Below are 23,675 nucleotides of genomic sequence, written 5' to 3' on the forward strand. Positions count from 1 at the left end.
TGTGTGAATTTATTTAGCTAAACTTACTTTTAATGTAATATGTTTGAAATGGAATTTTTATTAAGCAATATAAACAAATATAACAAATATAATTCCATTAAGGACAATTAGCATGTAATTCTAAAAGATAAATTAATGCATCCAATTGCAAATATAACAAGCATTTTTTTAGGTCCATTTTATATAATCTCGGATGCATAATAATTTCTTTTTTTGAATAAATTAATTGTATTCTGTAGCATGTAATATTTCTAGGTATACAAAGGGATATCTTAAATCCCATTTTAACTAATGAAAGTAATTTAACACAATCGCGTTGAATGATTTATCACTAAAAAAAAAAAAAAAAAAAATAATGCTCAAAAAAATAATATACTTTCATTCAAATTTTAACGAAAAATATTGAATATCTTATTAAAATACATCACAGTGAGAATTTTTTTTATTAGTTTTATAGAATAATAAATTTGAGAGATTGAAAATCGTGCTACTGAAAATATCAGATTAAGAAGAATATATTTTTATGGCTTGCTGCATATTCAATCCAAATGTATAAAAAACAAGAAAAATGGTTCCTGATATTTCTATTATATTATGCAAAATTATCTAATGTATTAAAATTTTCTGTATTTCAAAGATGGTGCTTCTATATTTACAAGAGCACAAACTTTTATAATCTTATAATAGAGAAATATTTCACTTATAAAAAAATTCTATTGAATAATTTTAATTGGATAAAATTTGCATAAAAAAAGAATATTTCAATAAATTTTTCGAAATAGTTATTTATACAATATTAAATATTCGAACAAATATGAAATATATTAATTGTTTAAATTTATTTTCAAGAAATTATTTAATAATCAACTCTATATGTATATAAAATTTAACGATAGAAATATATTATGAAAAGCATAAATTTCGTTTAAAAATAATAATTACCATTAAAAAATATTTTCAAAAAAACTTCCATTGGTTTTTCATGATACAATACCTAAACCTGATATATATGTAATTTTATTTATAATTTCATGTGTACATCCACATTTACTTATAATAGCAATAGTAATAATATTGTTAGTTTAATATCTGTCTAGATAGTATTCACTTCTTAATGTTAATAAAAGAAACATTCGCAAGCGTGTGTGCACGATTTCTTTAACAAAACATGATATTCCTGAAAATGATTGTGAGATTAAATACATTTTAGAAATTATTATATAAACATCGATGTAAATAGCAATGATCACCAAAGAAATTTACTATAATCATTAGCAACATATCACGAAGATTGGCTGGAACGTACCAGACAAATAGTTCTCAAATTCAAAAAAAATATATATATATATATAATATATATATATATATATATATAGTGCGATCAGAAGCGAGTAACAAGTTATTTAATTTTTTTTGTTTTAATATAATATTTCATTCAAGTGATAATTGAATGATTGTAAAATATTTAAATCTTTTATGAATTACATAGAAAGCATTTTACATTATATATTAATACAAAACAAAAATAATTTTAATGTCATTTTATGGAAAATAATCTGTTATGTTCTGATCGTTTTTTATTATTTCTTAAATCGCTTAGTTCTAATATGTGCAATTCTTTCGCACACAAACGCATGAAGCGTAGTGTTCAAATACATTATTAAATATAAGCTTTCATAATTTAAAATTGAAGGAGGAAGTGACTTTCAAATATTTTGCTAGGTGGATGATCTCTTGTTCCGCTAAAAATAACTTCTTTCTTCAATACTAATTTAATTACGAATGCATTTAATTAGAGAATGATGCGCAGTTAGCGAATAAATGTTTTTTAAAAAAAATAAATCTGCTTAATACCCAAATTAATTTTGAAATCACATTTTTGTAATTATATATATATATATAATATATAATATAATATATATATATATATATCAATTATTAGATTGTTTGTATAAGATTTGGATAATTCATAAAGCACATTGCTATTACAATACTTTTAACTTGTACGGACAACAAAAAATTTTTAATTTAACAATTTAAAAAATTAAATTAACATAAACAATATTACAATAAATTTAATATATTATATTTAATTACATCATATAAAGATATATTATAGATGATATGATGAAGTATAAGGAATGGGAGATATAATTATTCAAAATTTTCTAATATTTTAAGACAATTAATATGTAGCATAATGTAAATATAAAGTTATATGCTTTGTGAATGTGTACACATTCATATGTCCGTAAAGTGTACAGATGTATTTATTCAAGACTATTAAATATCTCTTGTGTATTTTGATGGGTTAAAAAGCATTTATTTAGATACCTTAACAGAAATTATAAGTCTAATTATAAAAAATACATATTTAGTTATTACTTATGTTTATTCCATTAGAATTGTACATTATATATTATTACTTATAATTCTGTAATACAATTTTTTGTTTCTTTAATAAATAATTTACATATTTAGTATTTAAAATATTTTCTAAATTAGTATCATTGAAACAACATTTTTTTTGTAATTGATATTTTGTTTTAATTATATTTAGAACCTCTATATATTTTTTGTTATTGTATTCTATCATGTCATCTTTTAAAGAACAATTAATATAACTTTTTTGTTTGATGTAATGAAAACAAAGATTTAAAAATTTTGATTTTTCTCTATAAAAGGAATTATCATCATGATAAAAAGGATTTTCAATAACAGTATTACTATCAAAATATTTAATATTATGAGTGAATAATTTTATGAAAAAAAAATTCATATCACTATTTGTAGGAAAATTTAGTTTTTCAAGCATCACTTCTGATAATAATTTTTGATATATATGTTCATTATGCTTTAAAATACTGTATTCACTATTAATTGTCTCTAGGACATATGTTTTTAAATTTTCTGCAATAATTTCACGTATTTCCGCAATTTCATCCTTCAGTAAAATTAAGCAACAATGTAAAACAGTCAATTTATTTTTATTTGTTAACTCTGAAAATCTATAAATCGCAAATTGTATAAATTCAACTGCAATTTGTCTCATATATTCTTCTTCGTGAATACTTAAACTAAGTGCATGAGATATTATTTCATTTATCATAAATTCATTTCGGGAAAAAATTATTAACACACATCTTAAAGTCCATAAATCAGAATATTTTTTAATTTCTAATTTTTCATTAAATAAATTTTTTATTATATTTTCAATGTCTAATTCATTTATATCAAGTAATGGTAAATGTTTTAATGTCTTTAAAACATAATTTATCATTGCTTTTAAAAGTAATTCGTTATGAATGATAAATTCATCAGATGAGAAATATTTAAGGACAATCTTTAAGATTGAAATGCAATGTGACACATGATTTAAAAAAGAAATACTTTGATCAATGCAAGGAGAGTTTAAAATTTTATGTAAAATATCAATATCAATATTATTTGTTCGATTTATATAATCAACGTATAACTTTATAGAAACATCGATAAATTGAAAAAATCCTGGTTTTATCTTTTCAGAAGAGAGTAAATATATATTTTCGTTAAAAGTAAATATATCTTTATCAGATATCTCATCGGAAATAAATTTGTTTAATTCTAAAAATAGCGTTTCTAATATGTAACAAATCTGTAAATTATTTTCTTCTTTAGACACATTGCTCCAAAGTTGTAATATTTTTTTATATCGTAACAGTTCTGTAGATTTCTTTAATTCATGATTTCTATATTGTTTAACATCTAAATATGAATTTATATTTTCAACTTCAAAAAATAATTTTTCTTTCAAAAATTTCATAGTTAATAAATAACCATGGATTAAATTAATATTTTTACATGAAGAGACATTGCACTTCAATTTCTTAAATTCAAATTCAATTTGTAAAAAATTTGTTAATGCTGCGTATGCTTTTGCAGCTAAAAGTCTAACATATAAAACAGGATTTTCAAGTAACATAAAAAGTAAATATTTTAATTTTGATACATATTTTTGTGAAGAATAATCAATTAAATTGCAAGCACTACTTGAAAATTTCGAGAGAAGTATAAGAATATGTACGATATTCGAATGTAAATATAAAGTAGTAGAAAATCTTCTAAATGTGAACGAAAATTTATATAATTCTTTCATAATATGATCTGCAAGCACAGGATAATGTGTAACAAAATGATTAATTGAATAACCATTTCCAAAATCTAATGTATCATTATAATTTTGTCCTGTTAATCTTGAAATTATAGCACCAAATAATTGTAGACTTGCATTTCTGATAGTCCATATTTCAGATTCTAAATATCTGAAACAAGTTAATGAAATTTTTTCCATGTATGGCATTAATTGTGCATGTAATTCTTTATCAGCTACTAAAGTCTTTAAAAAATGCAAATATCTTGCCCACGGAGAATCATGTTGAGATTCTATGCTTTTTAAATTTATGTCTGAAATATTATCAAGCAGATCTAATAATTTTTGTACTGCAAAATGTAAAAGAGGCTTTTCTCGTCTATCGTCACTAACAACTATTTTATAAAACATTATTGATAATCCAGCAGCCCTTCTTGTAATATTTAAAGAATGCATAGAATCATTTTCCATTATACGTAATATGTATTTTTTTGGTAAATTAGAATATTTAGCTTGTTTGCATAAATATCTGAAATTAAGAAAATAAGATAATTTAATTTTTTAAATTAAATTATTGAATTAAATTATACCTTGTTAATTGTGCTATTGCTGTACCAGCAGCTTCTACTACTCCTTTATGTCTACATCTAAGTAATACAGTAATAATAATATTAGCGGAACGTTTAATAATATCATAGGAATACATTAATATACCTATTTCGCAAGCTATTTCACAGGATACCTGAATAAAAAAAATCATTATTTTATTTTTATTATACATTTATTTGTTGAAAAAAATAAGATTTTACAATAAAGATTAAGATTTTTACCTTTAAAGACATCCAAATGCAAGAAATAAGTACTTGATGTGCAGGAGTTAAACTTAAATCATCAAAATTGAGATTGTTTATTTCACTATTTCTAATTGTTTCATTAATCGCTAATCCCATTTCCGCAAATGATGATGAATATTCTATAGATTCAATTACAATTTCATTCAAAAACACAAACATTTTTCAAATAAATTTTAATTGAAATAAAATAAAATACCTTTATTTTCAGATTTTGAAGAAAATATATATAAAAAGAAATCTATAGCATCTTCCAACAGATATAATATTTTTTCAATAAATTCGATACTTATATTAAAATTTTCTCGATTATTTTGAAAAGTAATATTTAATAAGGCAGTCATCATACCATAAAATGGTTTATTCTGAACAATTGCCTTTAATATATCTTTTTTCATTTGCATTAATTGACTTGCAGCTTCATTATATAAGAAATATGAGTATTTTAAATAATTATTACAATCATTATGTAAAAAATTCAGAGGCAACCACATTATTAAAATTGATATAAGAGCTGCACCACTTTCAATTTCATAGAATTTAGGAGAATTGCAATGTTTTAATGCCGTATGAAATAATATCTAAATTAATATTTTTTTCATTAAAGAAAAAACATTGATAAAATATCAATTAAACGAAAGATGAATAATTTCTTACCTCTTTTTCTGTATCAGATAAAATATTTTTATCGAAATAATTAAGAATAATAGAAGTAGATAATTGTTTAACATCAAGTGTAGAGTCTAGTACAAGTTTTAATAAAATAAATAAACTTTTTCTATTTGTAAATTTCCAATTTTCAGTTGTTATTAAATTTTTTTTCAGAAATAACATACATGAAATATTTTCTACATTCTTAGACTTATTTATAATATATTCATCAGTAAATGAAAGTATGGCTTTATATAAGTTTAAACCAAGAATTTTTCTTTGATAACAAGAACCAATTTCAAAACAATCTAAAAAAAATTCGTGCAACCAATTTGTGATATAATATATATCATATATAGAATCTGGATTATTATCACACATTTTTAAAATATTAATGTAAAATATTTTAAAATATTTTACAATTCCATTTCTCATGTAAATTGTTGTGCTATTTGCATTAAGCCATAGAAAATTTCTTGTTATAAAAAATTGATCTTTATTTTCCTTATATAATTTAATTATTTCATAACAATTTATGGCAAATCCATTCAATCTTACAATTTCATTATTATGATTTATATAACATTCAATGCCTGCTTGTTCTGGAAGATCAATATGCATTTCACAAGCTATTTTTTGAAGATGTGAACGTAAAAAATGTTCTTTTATATCTATGATAAAATTCCATAAATAAGGTAAAAGATTTCTGTACTTTTTAATAATTGGTTCAAGCCAATGCTTACAAAGTAACTGAAGAGCATTATGATTTTGACTGTAATTAAATATCCATTATTTAATTATATATTTATACTTCAATTTTTTATTAAGTTAAGTTATTAAAAATTTAATAAATCAACTTACTTCTCTGATGATTCCCAATGATGAAAGAGATAGTTTATTATATGTCCAAATGCTTCTTTCCATTCATTTTCGTTTAATTTTTTTACAATAGCAATATAAACTTTTGTACCCGCTGAACGCAAATAATATTTCGTTAGACTAGTACATAAAGAAAGTAAAAAGTCATGAGATGTAATAATTTTAGTTTGATTACAAACTTCGCATATTTCTGCAAGTATATCATACTTTAATTCATTTTGCCAAGAAATTGTATTAACACAATGTTTAAACAAATATTCCAAATATCCATTATACTTTTTTTCCATAATTTTCAGATACATATTAAAAATAAGCATTGAATTTTGCTTACTTATATCATTAATAGCATTACACCAATTTGAAAAAATAATTGTTTCAAGTTTTTGCTCTAATTCTGAATATGTACTCCAAAAACTTGTATTCATGGTTCTTTGCAAGCACATATATAATATTTTATATGCAAAATAAGAATGTTTAGTATATTTTATACAATGTTCGAATATAAGATTAAAAATAAGTAAACAAATATCATCAAAATATATTTCGTTACGATTAACTTGTAAATATCCATAAGCGCAAATCAATTTAAACAGTTCTAATTCAGTGATATCATATTTTTTACCGAAAATATGTACTTCATTATGTTTAGAATCTAAAAGATTTATAAAAATTTCTTTTAAAAGAACCAAAGAAGATTGCATTGATAATAAAGCAAAAAATGTGTGAGAAGCCAATAGAATTTTTTCTCTTTTTGTTTCTATATTTGGAATAAAAATTTCTATGATATATATAAGGACTGGTTGCCATTGTTTCAAATATTCATCATCCCAGGATTTTGTGCATGATGAAGTAAAGTTTATCAATTTCTAAAAAAAAAAACAATAAATTCAAAATAATGCTTCATGCTTAGAATAATATAAATATAATAGATGTTAATTAAGATAAGAGCTAAACTAATGAAATCAAAAAATACTAACTCTGAAAATAGTGGTATCTTCTGTACATGTTTTCAATTCTTTGATTACATAATTCAATTCCATATTTTTTGTACACATTTTGTTATTGTTATATATAATTCAGAAAAAGAAGATTCAATTTAATAATTGTACATATTATATATATACATTTATATTTGTTCCCTATTCATATGAATTTGTATTTGTTGTTTGAAAATTAAAAACTGCTTTTGAAGTTTGTGCAGTTGCATCTGTTTTGTTTCCATCAAGGCTGCATGTCCTGCAATTAATATGTAATAATGTCATTTTTTAAAGTTTTTTTTCTAAGTATCAAAAAATTAAATTTAAAAATAAAAATTAATAATTAATTCCTGCAAAGCCATAAAACGTTTAAAAATTCAAAAGATAATTAATTATTGATTTAAACAAGCATATTATTCAACAGCCATAAAATTTGCTTTTGCATAAAAATCTATATAGCAAAATGATTGAAAAGAAAAAACAAATCATTTTTTTTTAATATAATGGATTAAGGTTTATCACATCATATAAAAAGACAATATTATATTACTTGTAGTTTTTTTATTATAAGTAATAAAAATAAGAAAACTTAATTCAGAAACAGTTCAATAACTATTAGATGAATTATAATAAATTATAAATTACAATAGCTAAATTAGTTTATATTATTTATATTATATTTTATCTTGTATTTTGTTCTTCAGGAACATACCCCCCTTGTTCTAGCTGCTCTTTGAATTTCAAGTACTCTCTCTTACGATCAAAGTGTTTTACCTAGTAAAGTAATAAAAAAAAAAATTTAATGAAAGAAAGATAAATTGATAAAATTATTTTTTACTCTTATATTATTAATGAACTGAAAGCTATAATATTGTTGGCTTTTAATTATTAAAATAATATTGATTTATAGTACATAACTTACCCATAATGCAGGACAGAATTTTTCATACTGATCTCTAAATTTCTTACAATCTATTTCTGTTTTACCATCATCAAGACACTTCCAATATTCATCTCTATGATTCCAACATTTTGTACGATCTTCTTTACTTGGAAAAGACATCCTAAAATAATTGAATATTTAATTATTATATCTATAATTAATTAAATTATTTAATTTCTTATTTTTATTTTTTTTATTAAGTATTAGGTATTAAGTATTATTATATATATTTAAATTTCAAAACTTCGTAAATAAATTTTTATTTAGCGAAACTGGAAATTAGAATATTGAAAATAAAAAAATGTAAGTTACACTTACCTATATTAAATGTTTTGAAAGTTTTAAATAAATCGATGAAAATTTTCACTTATAAATTCTAAATATATCATAAACTTATTTTAAGATAATCTAGAATCAAAAATAACAATCTTAAAATAAAATAAAATGATTATATAAGCTTACTTACTACACTTAAAGTATAATTTTGTGCATATGTATAATTCATGTGTTAAAAATCATAGAAAAAATTCTGTTTATACATTCATAAATTTAATATTTTTAGGAATATAATTTAACAATTTTTTAATTTATTAAATCCGAAATACTTTAGATTATTTAGAAAAAAATAAAATTTAATTTTATTATTATATATTTTAAAAATTTTTTAGTATGATAAAATACATAGAAAAAATAAAATAAATAAATTGAAATTTATAATTTATATATTATTGTTTTTATATAAATTATAAAATTATTTTGTTCTTATTCTAATAAAAAGTCTATAAAACTATTGAAACTAACCTGTCTATTAGTTTTCTTGTGATAAACTAACAAATATTCTACATGAAATTATTTAAATTTTTATTCACGATATTTTCTTTTTTTACTTTTTAAATTAAAAATATATATACATACATTTTATTCTTTACTTTATAATGAAACATATTATGAAATTTTCACTATCAGTTATAATATTCTTGTAAGCATGATTTTATTACCTTAGTTTTGTGTACTCAAAAAGAAAAGTTTATTATTTAAATTATAATAAAAAAACTTAATTTTTATTGAAATATCATACAAATTAAGCACATGTAAGTAAATACTTTTATAATATTTTATATTTAATATTCTCACATGTACACATTAAATAAAATAGAATCAGTGTTGCCAATCTGTAAATTAATTCATGGTTTTTAAGAATATGATTTCTTTCTAACTAAATTTTTTTATCAAGTGATAATAAATTAGTAATTATAATAAAATTAATAACTGAATTACTAAATTTATATAATACTTAGATGTATGTATCATTCTTATTTTATTGTATACAAATTTATTAATATATATTATAATTAGCAACAATTAAAAATTTCAAATTTATAATGCAACATTCAATCTAATAAGTAAGGATGAGGCATTCAACATTATTAATTCAAATGTATTTTTCATATAATAAAAACATGTCAAATTTTTGTATATAATTTTAGAAATAACTGCTTAGTAACTAATATTGTTAATTGCATCATCCTATATATAATAGAAAATTATTTTCTATGTAAGATAAATTATAACTAAAACTATAACAAGGCATGTAAATAACATTCCACCAACTAAAATAAATCCATCTTGCCTTGCTCTTTTTTCTATTAGTCTCATTGTAGTTTGTGAAAGTCCTAATGTATTTCCAATATCTATTAATCTTTTATGAGCCCCTTTTAAAGTTATTCTTTGTGATTTCAAACTATCTAAAATACTACTTCCACTTTGAAGAAGATCATCTACACCATAAATTGCATTTTTCAAACTATAATTATGTTGTACATTATGATCTATCATAATATCAACATGATCATTTGTAGTAAATGTTCTAGATAATAATGCTTCTCTTTCAGCTTCTTCTCTTTGTTTTTTAATAATTTTATTTCTCCAAGAATTTAAAGCAGCTGTGAGATGACGGCTATCATATTTTAATTGATCTACACGCATCTTAGCATTTTGCCTTTGAAATATAGGACCCTTGAGACATAACACATCTAATTTTTCACAATTACTGAAAACATAAAATGATATATCATTTTGTTAAATGGATCTATAAATTATTTGTACAATTTTTATTTAAAAAAAATAAAAGTTTTTTTAAGTAACTACCTGTTGATGAGATTTATCTTTGATTCTATACTGTTTTCTATTTCTTTAACATCTAGGTTAAGCGTCTTTTTCTCAAGTTGTGAGAAAAGATGCTGAGTTTCCTGTACTAATTTGTTTGTTTGATGATATAATGGTTCCATATTTATTAATAAATAATTTCATTCGTCTTTTAACATTCGCGTAAGTTATGACGTGTATGTATAAATATTGTCAGGTAAGATATCTGTAACAGTACTTATCAAAATCTATTCAATAATTTAATAATATAAAAAAAAAAATATCAAAAACTATGAAGAACATTACAATATATTAAAAAAATAATAAAGTTTGATAATATTTTTTATTTATATAATTATAGAAAAATATTAAATTTTCTTATTTCTAATCAAATGTGAAATAATATCTTCTGCTTGAATGAATGAAAACTACTGACATCTTTAGGTTTGAATCGTATGTAGGACATATTTTTGTAAGTGACATGAAATTTATATTTATAAATATAATTAAAAAATTAATTAATTTATTAAAGTTTTATGTGATTTTTATAATATATTATAATATATTATAATTTTTTTTAATTTACAGTGATTTACTTATAACATGATGTATATTGACTGAGAGTGGTAAATAAATAATATTTGTTACATTTAATTTCTTCAAAAAAGAAAACTATTGTTTTTATAAATGGATATCGGTGAATTATTGTCATACAAAGTACGTTTAACAAAACATTTATGATATGTTTCGAAATTGTTATTATCTAAAATTTTAACCTAAATATAAGAGTAAGATATTTTTTATTATATTTAATTTCTGTATTTGTTTTATATAGCCACCAAACACACCAAAGAGACCAATAGCAGGAGAAGAAGATGATGAAGATGAATGGGAAAATGCTAAGAAACCAAAAAGAGTAATTAAAACTCCATATCATGCACGTCAAAGGCAACCAAGAGAAATTGAAATGACCCCAGTTAGAAGCAATGAACCTCCTACACCTATCAGAGCTGCTTTACCTTCACCAGCAAATGATGTAGTTGAACCACAGCTTACAGAGAAAGAAAAACAAGATATTTTAAAATATGTAGAGACTGAAGCTCCAGAAATAGAAGCATTAGATGAAGCAACATTAAAGAGAATGGTTCTTTTATTTGAAAAAAGAGCACTTAGAAATCAAGAAATGAGAGTAAAATTTCCTGATCAACCAGAAAAGTATATTATTTTCAAATGATGTAGCATAAACATAAAAGATTAAATTAAAAATATGAAACTAAGAAATAATTTTAATTTTTTAGATTTATAGAATCAGAAGTGGAATTACATGAAACTCTTCAAGAAATTCATGTTGTTGCAACTAATCCAGACTTATATCCTTTGATGGTAGAATTAGGTGCTGTACCTTCATTACTTGAATTATTATCTCATGAAAATACAGACATAGCAGTTGGTGTAGTGGATCTTTTGCAAGAACTAACAGATGTAGATATTTTACACGAAAGCCAAGAAGGTGCTGATACATTGATTGATGCTTTATTGGAACAACAAGTTTGTGCTCTTCTTGTGCAAAATTTAGAAAGATTGGATGAATCAGTAAAGGAAGAAAGTGATGGAGTTTATAATACTTTAGGTATTATTACAAATTCTTAATATAAATTTATTCTTCTATAATTTCTTCTATAATTCTTGTATATACAAAATATGTTGATTTTTTCAGCTATTTTTGAGAATTTATTAGAATTTAGACCAGAATTATGTGCGGATGCAGGAAAACAAGGATTAATGCAATGGCTTCTAAGAAGAATTAAAGCAAAAACACCATTTGATGCAAATAAACTTTATGCTAGTGAACTTTTATCTATTCTATTGCAAAATACGCCAGAAAATAGATTACTTCTTGGTGAACTTGATGGAATTGATGTATTATTACAACAATTAGCAGTATGTAATTTAAAAACATAATATATATATATATATATATGTTTTTAATTATATATATATATTTTATTATATTTATTATATATATATATATAGTACATATTTTTTTACTTTTTTCATGTCTGTTTTTTAAATAAATTTTGTTCTGTTAGTACTATAAAAGACATGATCCTCAAACGGCAGAAGAGCAAGAAATGATGGAAAATTTATTTAATGTATTATGTTCAAGTCTCATGGCAACTGTAAACAGAGATAGATTTTTAAGAGGAGAAGGATTGCAACTTATGAATTTAATGTTGCGAGAAAAAAAAATGTCTAGGAATGGTTCTCTTAAAGTAATTATTAAATTAGAATTTTTATGTAGTAGTACATTTTATGTAGTTAGTTTTATTAAATAATTTAAATAATATGTTCCAGGTATTAGATCATGCAATGAATGGACCAGATGGAAAAGATAATTGCAGTAAATTTGTTGATATTCTTGGATTAAGAACAATATTTCCTTTATTCATGAAAACGCCAACAAAAAATAGAAAGAGAATGCTTACTGCAGAAGAACATGAAGGTAATAAAAAAAGAAGATAGTTTTTATGTTATTTTTACAAATTATATATATTTATTGTCATTGTAGAACATGTAATATCAATTATAGCAAGTATGCTAAGGAACTGTAAAGGACAACAACGCCAAAGGTTGTTGAGTAAATTCACGGAAAATGATTACGAAAAAGTAGATAGATTAATGGAGCTTCATTTTAAATATCTTGAAAAAGTAGAGGAAGTTGAAAAAAATACAAAGGTTAGAAAAAGGAAAATATAAATTTTTAAATTAATATTTTTTTTAAAGTAGTAACTTTAAAGTAAACATATATAAATATATTAATTACAATATGTTTAATTATATTGCAATTATAGGAAGATGAAGATGAAGAAGAATCATATTTAAGAAGATTGGATAGTGGATTATTTATTTTACAATTGGTAGATTATGTTTTGTTAGAAGCATGTACTGGTTGTCCACCAGCAGTAAAACAACGAGTTACACGAATTTTAGCTCAAAGGAGGGCATCCCTCAAAACAATAAGACATATTATGCGAGGTATGTTCTTTTATCATAATTTTTAACTGTTATATATGTTTAATTTTACTATTTTTTATTAGAATATGCAGGAAATCTTGGCGATGCTGGAGATTCAGAATGGAGAGAAGCAGAGCAACAACACATATTGCAATTAATTGATAAATTTTGATGTATACTTTTTAATGAAGGATTTAAAAATTTAAAGTTTTCTGCAATTTTAAAATTTTTTCCCATAATAGTAGTCTTATTATATGAACATTTAATAACATGTGTAAATTAAATAAATCAAAACATTCATTTTTATATACAAGGATTAAAAAAAAAAACGTTTGTAAAAAATTAAACGAGTGTCATATATTTTAACAAATTTTTATTTTATGTGCAAATAAATTGTGAAGTACGCGTTACTTCAAATTATGCGTAATTAATCGATAATTTTATTGTTTTAATTACTTCATATCAAACTATATGATTAATAATACTATAGTGTACGATAGCGTGAAATTTGTACTCAAAATTTATAATTTATTTTAATTCTTCAACACAGAATTTTTTCACCCATTGATGAAATATTTCGTAACGATATCATAGATGTACGTTAATAAAATGGGTGAAAATAAAGCAGTGATCACAAGTCGTCATTGTTCGTATCATGTCAGTTTTGAACAAGATAGTCCCAAGTTTAACCGACATTGTCCGTCCATACGAATCGGAAGATACCGTTTATAACTTCCAAAATTATTACGGAGAAATTTTATTATCAGACTGTTTATGGAAGAGTTGCTATCGTAGGAAAAAATTTGGATTTTATGAAAAATTTGTCGTGAATAGCGGCTATGTGAAGTACTTTCACCGATTTAATGATCATGGCGATATATTTCATTGTCAGAAATATTTTTCTTATTTCGAGTTCATCGTCTGCCAAGTAAGTGAAAATTCTACGTTTTATTTAATTCTTTATAATATTTAAAATAACCCGTCAATAACTCGATGTACATAATACGAACTAAAATGAAAAATATATAAATATATTAAACATGTAAGTTATACTTTAACATGTATAAAATAATCAAAAAAACTTATATTTATGATTAAATCTAATATTTATTTTGTTAAATTTATAATTGATATTATTAAAAAAAATACGCGCGTTTTCTCTCAGACTTACCGTAACCATGGTGATCCACGTGGACGCATGCGCTCTCAATTAATATGCTTAATCGTGGCACTGTCTTCATAGTTCAACTATAATTATATACTTAGTAAAATTAAGAAGAAAAGTTTAATTAACTGAGTTTTACAGTTAGCTTTAATTACGCGTTCAAAATTTTTGTTTTTCACATATTGTACATTAGCTTTCTGTTCTGAATGTGGTACCAAACAGAAATATGTTATGATATATTTAGGGAGGGGGGGGTCAATGTTCGGTGAACGATCGATCGCGATTGGCTTAGCCACGCAACTGCCTACCAATAGAAGCGCGTGCTGCGCCCTTACATGAAAGTTTGCTGCACGAGACAAGCCAGTTTGCTGTTGCAAGCTTCGGAGGTGCGGTTGTTGGTTACATTAGCCGGTTCGCGGTGTTTTTGCTGTTTTTTTTTTTGATTTCACGTTTTACATTTTGACGTGTAAAATCAAAAACATTCGTGACAAATATGCTAAAGAAAAACAATACCCGTGAATGACGCGAGTGATAATTTTGTGCATCTTTTTGTGCTGCAATTATAATAGACTGAATTTGAAGAAAATTACTGCAAGAAAGTGTCGATTTCTTCGAGGAAGCAACTACGGTATGTCATCTGTCAATTTTATCCCTTATTTTTTATTAATTCATGCATGTTATTGATTGATATCGTGTTCTGATTTGGAGTGTGCGTACGCACGTGTGAAAACATTTTTGCGAAAGCATTATTTTGATTCAAAAAATTAAAACTGAGTTATCAATAATTTTTCAATATTTGACATTTGATATTTAGAAAATATTCTGATACATAGTTCATCATAATATATATCTATATGATTTAATCTTTACATTTTCCTTTTTCTGTATACATTATACTGATTATATCTATTTATACAGCATGTATATTTAAAAGAAAAAATTTCCAAAAATCAGTATTTATGACTATCGGTATCTATAAAATAATCTTGTTATAATTAATTATAATTTCATACATTATAAATTAAATTTTAATATTTATTATAAAATTTTACAAAACAATCAAGGAGATTACCCATTTAATCATATAATATGAAAAAATTATATATATAATATAAAATATTATATTTTCTATTAATTCGTTTCTTACATCGTATTCCTAAAATAATCATTTTTTACGATGTCGTGTAGTCTAAAAATGAAGTTTTATTCATCATAAAAAAAAAAGCAGAAAAAAAACAAGATATTAAATAATTAAAATTTATACAATAATTTTTATAATTTAATTGGTATCAAATATTTGACAATAGAAATTAGCATTCCGGTAATTTATTATAAACTTTATTATAAAATTATATCATTTTAAATTTATTTATAATATTTATTTATGTGATTTTAATAATTATACATCATGTACACTATTTGGATTTTTTGAATATTGCTTGTGTATATAATGAACATTGGACAATTCTCGTTCATAAGGTTTCTTGTTGTCTCGTAACTCCAGTTGAACACCGTCTTTACTATTAAAGCCAATTTCGCGATTGCGTACCTGCTGTGTATCGATGACGTAACATTGCTCCTTTCGATTTGTTGTTATGTGCACGTGCTGCGAAGCAACATTCGTCACGTGATTATTGAAGCTACTTTTATTAAATACATGTCATTCAAGGTTATTTTCTTTAATATAATTGATGTTAAAATTTTTTTTCTTTTCTAATTGTATTGTATTTTTTTATTTGAAACATACAATTAAAAATAAGGCAATTTGAATAAAAAATCAAAAAATTTGAATTAAATTTAGAAGATATGCATGAATTTCATCTTTTAAATTAAATTGGAATTAATGATTACAAATTCTGAGTATTTTTTTTCCAAAAGATGCTATAATTATTTCTGTTATAGTTTGATTACTTTTGTAATTGTGTGTTATCAGAAGAGGGGTAAAAAAGAAGAAATTTTTATAGTTATATAAAAGCTATTTTTACGATGAAAATCAAATGTAAAGTTGTATATAAAATCTTACATTGATATTTTTTAAATTAAAATTTTCAGATTTACCAATTAATTAAATTTGAAATTTTTTCGACAGAAATGAAAAGATTGAATCATAAATGAAGCAGAGAATAATTGTAAATAAATATATTGAACAATGGAAGATGAAAAAAAATAGATAAAGGATGAATATATTAACAAGTGAAAATTTTGTGATTCTGATATATACAGAATTTAATTAACAGATATTTAATTCCTTTGTCGTGGTTTATCGATTGTCCTCGGTGCAAAATGCACGCTGGTGCATCACTATGAATGCTGCAGACAACGTGTAACCTTGAACGAGTAGCTTGCGAAATCCAAATAGAGTCCGGACAAACAAACCCTATATGGTATTACTTTTCAAAGTAAAATTCGTTATCTATTTCTCTACACGGTCTTAATATCCAGAAATTTTTTTTGTATTTGTATTTTTTTTCATCAAATCTTTTTCATTTCCATGAAATCATTGAAATTCATTCTCAATTGATATTTTTCATTTTCACGGTTAGTAAATCTTTATTTAAAATGTTGACAGCTAATAATAAGGATTATTATTTTCAATTATATCTTATCAATCGATCATAAGTTTATAAATTTCGTCTTTTCGAAGAATTAAAATAATATTTTTACATGTTTTCTTCAAAAGAACAGCGTACATTGAAAAAACGGCAGATTGTGGATAAATTGAAATACTTATTTAAGAAGGATCCAATTAGGGTGCCATTCCTGGAATTGCCGCGGCCAGGTTTACGCCATTATCGATCAAACTGTCCCAGATTCGCGAATTCTTCGTTGCTGAAGCGTTCATGCACAACGCTTCGGCTATCCTATGCATCTATAGTCAAAGCTTTCTGTTCAGTTTCGATAAAATCATTACATAAATCTTTACTTCCTTAGAATTCTAATAATTGGAATATTTTTTTCCATCCGTTCCATCTTTTTCACCCTGTTCTTTCTCTTTGCTACATTAAGCGAGAAAACAATTTAATTTTTAACTTTATTCTTGAGTTTAATCTTGTCATTTCACATGTGAAAGAAGGGAAAGATGACTGAAGAGTTTCTAAGAAATTTGGAAAGCTCATTCCCTCTATGCTCAAAGTAATTCAAGGCTGAAAGCGGTCTGGAGTCGAGTCAATTAGCCAGAAGTGGATGGAAATCAAGGGTGGTTAAGGAATCCCTCTTACGAGCGACTTTTTCCCACCGATTCTCTTCGCACAGATTTTTTTTTTCTTTTTCAACTCAACCCTACTCCATGTCTGCTCTCTGAAAGTTCGTGTCTGAAAGGCTCGTGTGGCCACTCAAGTCGCGAAAACGCTGAGCGAGCTACTTAAGAACGAGTGAGCGAGCTCGACTGTACTGAAACGTGTAAGTTGCTTTCATGAAATTTACGCTAATTTTTAGGTCAGATCTACGCCGAATCGAGTGTTAGCGTCTCAGAAAGGTATCAGGATGTTCCCTCATCACGAAATCTTGCTCGTGCGCTCTCCTTTCACAAAGAAATTTGCATAGGAGAAATTTGCCATAAACATTTCATCTGTCAAGAAGATTTGCCAACCTTTCACAAAGCCTCTACTATTTTTATAACATACTCTTCTCAAAGATAACTCCCAAACTTTCATCATAGGAACCTCGTTTCTTTTCAATTTCTCGTCGATCAGCTGATCTAGGGAAAAACGAGTCTTTTGAATAGAAGCCAGTGTCCTCGTTACCATTGTTGGATCGCCGTTCTCAACTTCTTATATATCCCCAGTCGAGGCGGCTTTTCAATCTACCCCTTTTGTTTTCCCCACTGGCTGTTTATTTTCTGCACCCTTTGCACGATCTTACAAGAGAAAAGCAATCGTGTACATGGATTTTTGCAATCGAAAGAAGACAAATACGAGATTATCGTGATTTCAGACGATTGCGTCACGCATATTCGTTATCCATTGAATTACGCATCTTCGACGTAAAACCCTTTTTCTTCGGTTTTGCAACAATCGCGTTGCATTAATCGCGAGTTCCCGTGGGCAGTGTCGTGTGCGCGCATCGAGGAATAACCACAATTTGCATGCACACACTGGTCGATTATGTCATCGGCGAGGAGGACAATGTTATCTTTGCGCCTCGAGTCATTTGTTTGAGGACTTTATTTTGTCATTTCGATCAGCATTGTGCCTTCGTCGATTCGATCCTCTACGGGACGAAAACATAACGCAAAACATAACATGATTTAAAATTTTTATTTTTACCAAAGAGATTTTCGTATACAACACGTATTGGATTATGTAGTAGCACCTTGTAATTTTTCAGTTTCGCGCGACAATGAATAAAAGAGGGTGGAGAGAAAATTTTTAACGTGGAAATCGCGAAAGTGAATGTTTCTACTCGAATTCCCGCGAACTTTCTAGATCAAAGGGATCCGACGATTCGCGCTATTTTGCATGCGTGCACGACTCTATGCGCGTCGTTGTTGCATAGACCGATTTAATCAAGCTTACTAACAAGAATCTGCCTCTGGTCGTCACACAAATTATTCCTAAGTTTTCTTTCTTCTAGCCTCTTGTCGGAGCCTCGTTGGTTATTTTTCTTAATTATTTGATTAATTAATAGGGAAAACACAGAGAGGCAATATTTAAAGTATTCCATTATCTCTAGTTGGGAGCATGTCGCCAAGTTTCTCGTGACACTTTCTGATTATATATACGGTGGTATTATGACACGACAAAATGGTATTATATCGTAAAGACAAAGACTGCTCCCGTTTAGCTTCCGTCGTCGAGACAATCTACTTTTACGGATGATCGATAGTGTTTACAAATTTATTCCCGTAGATCCTTATTAAGTGACGTACGAGTTAAATCAAATTACCATAGTAATCGTAAATAATGCTACATAAGTCGGTATCGAATAATCAATGAATATTAAGGACAATACTATCATTTGTAACTAAAAGTGTAACGTCAAGTTGAGCATAATAGCTTTTTATCATACGTTGCCGAATACACAAGTGAACGGTGAGAAACCACATGGAAATATGGCATCTTAGCTGGGTCAACAACCTCGAGTATGCAAGCATAGCATTGTGATCGCGACACAAGATAAATTGGCAGTAAGCATAGCTCATAATCGCGATAACTGACAGGGCACCGTCTTCTAAGGTCTTCACTCCGACGCACGATCGACATCCAACGTGTGTTTTTCTATCAATGACGTAACACATTAGATAAATACATTCGATAGATATATCTCGTGTGAACTTATTTCACACTCGTTCCTCCTACATCTTCGTCTTACATCTTTCAGATAAAACAAGTTAAACGAATCTTAAAGCTTAAGTTCAACGCCTAAATGTTTCTCGCTCAGATATCAAAAAAACCCGATCGATTTAAAAAAAGCGCTCATCGAGCGCTCAGTGACACGACAATTTGGCAAATTACGGAACCAGCTCTAATCCAAAAGATCGATGAACGTTGATATTTTGGCTCGACGATGTTTTGGCGATGGCGCCCGCTGCGTCGAGACGGCCGCATCGATCCATTCACTCTCACTGCCGCTTATGTAGGCCCTGTTTTCTTCTCGCTTCCTCTCCTTATCTTCTTCTCTTTTCCTTCTCCTTTTCCTTGCCTCGACAACCTGCTACCTCGCACACCTTACACCTCTATTCTCTCGACCTACGTTTATTTCCGTGTTCGTTCCTCCTCCTTCCTTACGGTCATCGGCTCCCTTCCTTCTCGTCCTTTCTATTCTTTTGCCTCGTCGCTTTTCGCTCGGCTATTCTTTAATCTTCGTCGAAATGCTTTTCACGAAGCGAACGCTCGAAGAATCAGAGGAGGATTTTTTTTTTTTTTTTAGAAAGATGAAACGTACAGGTGGATTTTGGATGGAGATGTTTGACCCAGATAAACGGAGTTTGATCGTGTCATGTACTTTCCTACGCTTTGTATTCGATGGGACGAATACGTTTCGCGACGCTGGTCACATATCGGACCGCGATAGAAATTCATTCATGGGAACGTGACTTATGACATATGGAAGAGCGATAAGGACGTGCATAACGGGTCGTGAACACTTGGCCGTGCTATTATAGGAAAGTGTGTGGAAATTCAGAGAAAAGACAAAGGCGGAATAGATATAACGCTATATATATAACGAACGATAGCAATTAGTCAGCTCGTAACTCGATGCTCGACAACAAATGTTGGAGCGTTTAAAGATTTTCACGAAGCTTGCCACGTAATCTCTTGCTAAACGTAATTATCCGCAATTTTCCCTTCGAGAATGGATGGACGAAAACGGTTGGACTGGTCGCTGGCGAAGGCCAACCGTGATCTTGGAGGGAAAATGCCGCGCCTTTCCACGGAAAGTCGCGTAACCGGTGATCACCGACGAAGGTCTACGATGTCTAATGAAATTGCAGCCTCGTTTCGATAAATCATCGAGCGATCAGCACTCGAAGCATTCACCACACCCTTCTGACCTGACCCAGAAATCGAAAGGTGGGCGCGCCACAACCCTGTGGACGACGAAAGGTATCCTTTGAACTTTAGCTAGCCGCTCGCCGAACGAACGAAATCTAAACGTTGCTGGGGCAGGCATCCCAGTGACCCAGAGAGATCGATCAACAATTTTCTTGGACGCGTGCGAAACGGCAATTCGGTGCATCCACTCGCAGTTAGTGGACACTGCAATGTCGCGAACCGATCCAAAAATAACACCGATTCCTGGCGTCTCTTCAGCGGCTCGTCTATGTCCGACCAACGTTATTAAATATTGCCTCACGTGTTTGAATTAGATGTTTCTCGAAATGCGTATAGTTTCACGAGTTCGAGTTTTCTTCTTAAATTTATCTTATATCTTGGAAAAAATTATGGCCAAAAAAAAAAAAACAAGATATAATTGGCAGTTCATTTTATATTTGAAGAGTTATTCGACTTTTTCTTTCTTCGACAAGAAAAGTCGGAAGAAAACACGAACGTGAAGTGGCTTCCCGAAGCGGTCGATTAAAATATTGATTCATTCGGGGGGGGAGAAGGCAGCTGGGAAAGAAAATATTGGCCCTTTTCCATCGGTTTACCCAGCAGCTCCTTTCTCTTATATATACATATATAAATATATATATATATATATCTTTCTCTGAAACGATCCCGATGAAATCGAGCGATTCACGTTCTTGTTTGTTCGAATATCGAGGAGAAACGATTCCCCTGATCTACCAAGCACTTTTTCTTCTCGAAGATCAATTCATCGACCGAGTACTTCACGTGTTATTGATTTTCAGCAAATTCGTATTCTAGAAGAAGAATACTCCATACTCCTCCTTCTCTATTCTCTTCCTAAATACTCAATTTTCATCCCGAGCCTCAATCTCGCTCGGACAAAATCTCTCGTTCGTATCGAGAACGTGAAACACCACAATAATTCCATGAATCCGTAGCCCATAACCGAATTAAACTCCGATATAAGCGTTATTTCTCTTCAGCCACGAATGCTCTCTTATCGTTTCACTCGCCTCCGTTTCTTCCCTCCATCTTTGCGAACGTCTCTGTCCGACGTTTACGCGGTTTCGCCGAGCTGTATCGCATCTGTTCTCACCCGATGCGGCCGCCTCGTCTCCGTGTTCACGGAGAGGAACGAAGCGGTCCGCTCGGCCGGCTCCGGCGAGCGTCGTTCGCGCTCGAGCGGTGCTAAGAATACCGCGGCCAGCCATATTTGGCAATGAGACCGCGTGGCCGCGCGCGTTGCCCGCGGGAACACGAAAGGGAGAGCCGCCTCATTTTTCGGGGGCAGAAGCGTTAACTCGCCAGGGAAAAATTTCCTTTGGATCCTTCGATCCTTGCGAGATCCACGCCATTTTCCAACGAATCGTCGATAATTCGCGCTCGTGGAATCCGTCTTTTTTTTCCCGATCAAAGTATGAAAAAAAAATGGAAAATCTCGTCACAGGGAATTCTTGACCCTCCTGAATTGAATGCTTCCTTCTTATTTTTTCGCCGTTTAATTGCTCGAGACACGATGCTATTTTTTTCGGACAAAAATCTTGGTCCCGATGGTTTTCGTTAACGATGAAGAGGGCAACGTCGCCGGTCGCTTACAGCGTTACAGGTTTATCGCGACGATACCGTCGCTTCAACGCCAATTAGGCGGTAATTAATTGATCGTCGGGAACAGGCAACGAGGTTATTAAGGCCACCGAGTGTCGACGTACGATCTCCTCTATGCTGCTCGATCGTTCCGTTGCCATCCAGGATGGCCAGAAATCGTCTATCTCGAATTTGTGGAAATGGTTCGCTTTCCCCAGGCTTATCCACGTGTCTAAAATCCGGCAATTGTTCGCGTTACAACGTCGTACATCGTTCTCGTCGTACTCTCTTTCTCGTGACAGATCCATACATGATTTACTGTGCAGTTTATCTCAATTTTATTCTCATTACTCTTACCAAGTTTTTTTTTTTTTTTTGCCAACTCACGATTGCCACGAATCACGGATCATTTCCAATCGTACGATACAAGGGAAAACTAGAAAGGGATTAGATTGGATCGTGAAGTTTTATTAGTCGTGTAAAATTGTAAAAGCAGCACATTACAACAACGAGAACTCGATTGGAATCGATAATTCAACGGGTAACCAGTTAATCGTATTACACGGCGCCCATTGGCGCAAAGAAAGGAAAGAGAGTTCACGGTCTCCCGATATTGGCCGAGCGAATTGGCCGATCGGTTTCTTGCGAAAAATCGTGGATAATCGTTGCGCAAACTCGTGCGTTCACCTACGACCCACGCGTCGTTCCACGAGTCGTTACGTTACGCTTGCAAAACGCGTACAATTGCACGTGCCTGCATTTTCGAATCGATCCGATGGCGAAGCTCTCCAGCCACGGAGACCCGTTACATCCGGTTCGCCGAC

At 28.3% G+C, this 23,675-nt stretch overlaps 4 protein-coding genes and 1 long non-coding RNA gene across 8 annotated transcripts; 1 reads left to right on the forward strand and 4 right to left on the reverse strand.

The window, feature by feature from the left end:
- Window positions 1-2,373: 2,373 nt before the first annotated feature.
- Window positions 2,374-7,625, reverse strand: LOC100870720 (uncharacterized). 2 transcript variants are annotated; one of them, XM_086917134.1, is made up of 7 exons: window positions 7,488-7,625; window positions 6,493-7,376; window positions 5,638-6,403; window positions 5,180-5,561; window positions 4,960-5,102; window positions 4,720-4,871; window positions 2,374-4,658 (listed from the first exon to the last, which is right to left on the reverse strand). In XM_086917134.1, exons 1-7 carry the CDS (start codon window positions 7,563-7,565, stop codon window positions 2,423-2,425), a joined length of 4,641 nt encoding a protein of 1,546 aa, XP_086773260.1. In that variant the 5' UTR covers window positions 7,566-7,625; the 3' UTR covers window positions 2,374-2,422. The 2 variants fall into 2 exon arrangements, with proteins under 2 accessions (XP_086773260.1, XP_086773261.1); XM_086917135.1 differs by lacking the exon at window positions 7,488-7,625 and having other exon boundaries at window positions 6,493-6,604; window positions 6,690-6,802.
- On the reverse strand, window positions 7,496-9,599 carry LOC100863983 (cytochrome c oxidase assembly factor 6 homolog). 2 transcript variants are annotated; one of them, XM_086917139.1, is made up of 5 exons: window positions 9,232-9,599; window positions 8,749-8,838; window positions 8,410-8,551; window positions 8,200-8,261; window positions 7,496-7,746 (listed from the first exon to the last, which is right to left on the reverse strand). In XM_086917139.1, the coding sequence occupies exons 3-5, from the start codon at window positions 8,548-8,550 to the stop codon at window positions 7,650-7,652; spliced, it is 300 nt and encodes a 99-aa protein (XP_086773265.1). In that variant the 5' UTR covers window position 8,551; window positions 8,749-8,838; window positions 9,232-9,599; the 3' UTR covers window positions 7,496-7,649. The 2 variants fall into 2 exon arrangements, with proteins under 2 accessions (XP_086773265.1, XP_086773266.1); XM_086917140.1 differs by having other exon boundaries at window positions 9,429-9,586.
- On the reverse strand, window positions 9,457-11,032 carry Membrin (Golgi SNAP receptor complex member 2). Its single transcript, XM_086917138.1, has 3 exons — window positions 10,882-11,032; window positions 10,579-10,801; window positions 9,457-10,480 (listed from the first exon to the last, which is right to left on the reverse strand). Exons 2-3 carry the CDS (start codon window positions 10,716-10,718, stop codon window positions 9,982-9,984), a joined length of 639 nt encoding a protein of 212 aa, XP_086773264.1. The 5' UTR covers window positions 10,719-10,801; window positions 10,882-11,032; the 3' UTR covers window positions 9,457-9,981.
- LOC100863550 (beta-catenin-like protein 1) lies at window positions 10,937-14,017 on the forward strand. 2 transcript variants are annotated; one of them, XM_012493465.3, is made up of 10 exons: window positions 10,937-11,047; window positions 11,164-11,292; window positions 11,411-11,790; window positions 11,874-12,205; window positions 12,293-12,516; window positions 12,666-12,848; window positions 12,931-13,078; window positions 13,145-13,311; window positions 13,428-13,611; window positions 13,674-14,017. In XM_012493465.3, the coding sequence occupies exons 2-10, from the start codon at window positions 11,263-11,265 to the stop codon at window positions 13,760-13,762; spliced, it is 1,737 nt and encodes a 578-aa protein (XP_012348919.2). In that variant the 5' UTR covers window positions 10,937-11,047; window positions 11,164-11,262; the 3' UTR covers window positions 13,763-14,017. The 2 variants fall into 2 exon arrangements, with proteins under 2 accessions (XP_012348919.2, XP_086773263.1); XM_086917137.1 differs by lacking the exon at window positions 10,937-11,047 and having other exon boundaries at window positions 11,164-11,201.
- On the reverse strand, window positions 13,928-14,981 carry LOC147656087 (uncharacterized). The gene is made up of 2 exons (XR_015295061.1): window positions 14,762-14,981; window positions 13,928-14,599 (listed from the first exon to the last, which is right to left on the reverse strand). It is a non-coding gene; the product is annotated as an uncharacterized LOC147656087 (long non-coding RNA).
- Window positions 14,982-23,675: the final 8,694 nt, after the last annotated feature.

This window comes from Apis florea, unplaced genomic scaffold (assembly GCF_048593485.1).
Source record: "Apis florea isolate Af1SG1 unplaced genomic scaffold, ASM4859348v1 contig_3813_pilon, whole genome shotgun sequence".
In the NCBI taxonomy this organism is placed as follows: domain Eukaryota; kingdom Metazoa; phylum Arthropoda; class Insecta; order Hymenoptera; family Apidae; genus Apis; species Apis florea.

What these genes read in the sequence shown, in the direction of transcription:
- LOC100863550 (XM_012493465.3), top strand. Translation starts at nt 11,263, where the DNA reads ATGGATATCGGTGAATTATTGTCATACAAA. An exon ending in TGGAGTTTATAATACTTTAG is followed by an intron (nt 12,206 to 12,292) that starts GTATTATTACAA and finishes TGATTTTTTCAG; the next exon opens with CTATTTTTGAGAATTTATTA. An exon ending in AATAAGACATATTATGCGAG is followed by an intron (nt 13,612 to 13,673) that starts GTATGTTCTTTT and finishes ATTTTTTATTAG; the next exon opens with AATATGCAGGAAATCTTGGC.
- LOC100870720 (XM_086917134.1), bottom strand. Translation starts at nt 7,565, where the DNA reads ATGTGTACAAAAAATATGGAATTGAATTATGTAATCAAAGAATTGAAA. An exon ending in AAGATACCACTATTTTCAGA is followed by an intron (nt 7,377 to 7,487) that starts GTTAGTATTTTT and finishes TTTTTTTTTTAG; the next exon opens with AAATTGATAAACTTTACTTC. An exon ending in TTCAAAATCTGAAAATAAAG is followed by an intron (nt 5,103 to 5,179) that starts GTATTTTATTTT and finishes TTGAATCTATAG; the next exon opens with AATATTCATCATCATTTGCG.
- Membrin (XM_086917138.1), bottom strand. Translation starts at nt 10,718, where the DNA reads ATGGAACCATTATATCATCAAACAAACAAATTAGTACAGGAAACTCAG. An exon ending in AAGATAAATCTCATCAACAG is followed by an intron (nt 10,481 to 10,578) that starts GTAGTTACTTAA and finishes TTATGTTTTCAG; the next exon opens with TAATTGTGAAAAATTAGATG.
- LOC100863983 (XM_086917139.1), bottom strand. Translation starts at nt 8,550, where the DNA reads ATGTCTTTTCCAAGTAAAGAAGATCGTACAAAATGTTGGAATCATAGA. An exon ending in AATTCTGTCCTGCATTATGG is followed by an intron (nt 8,262 to 8,409) that starts GTAAGTTATGTA and finishes TTACTTTACTAG; the next exon opens with GTAAAACACTTTGATCGTAA. An exon ending in GAGCAGCTAGAACAAGGGGG is followed by an intron (nt 7,747 to 8,199) that starts GTATGTTCCTGA and finishes TATTAATTGCAG; the next exon opens with GACATGCAGCCTTGATGGAA.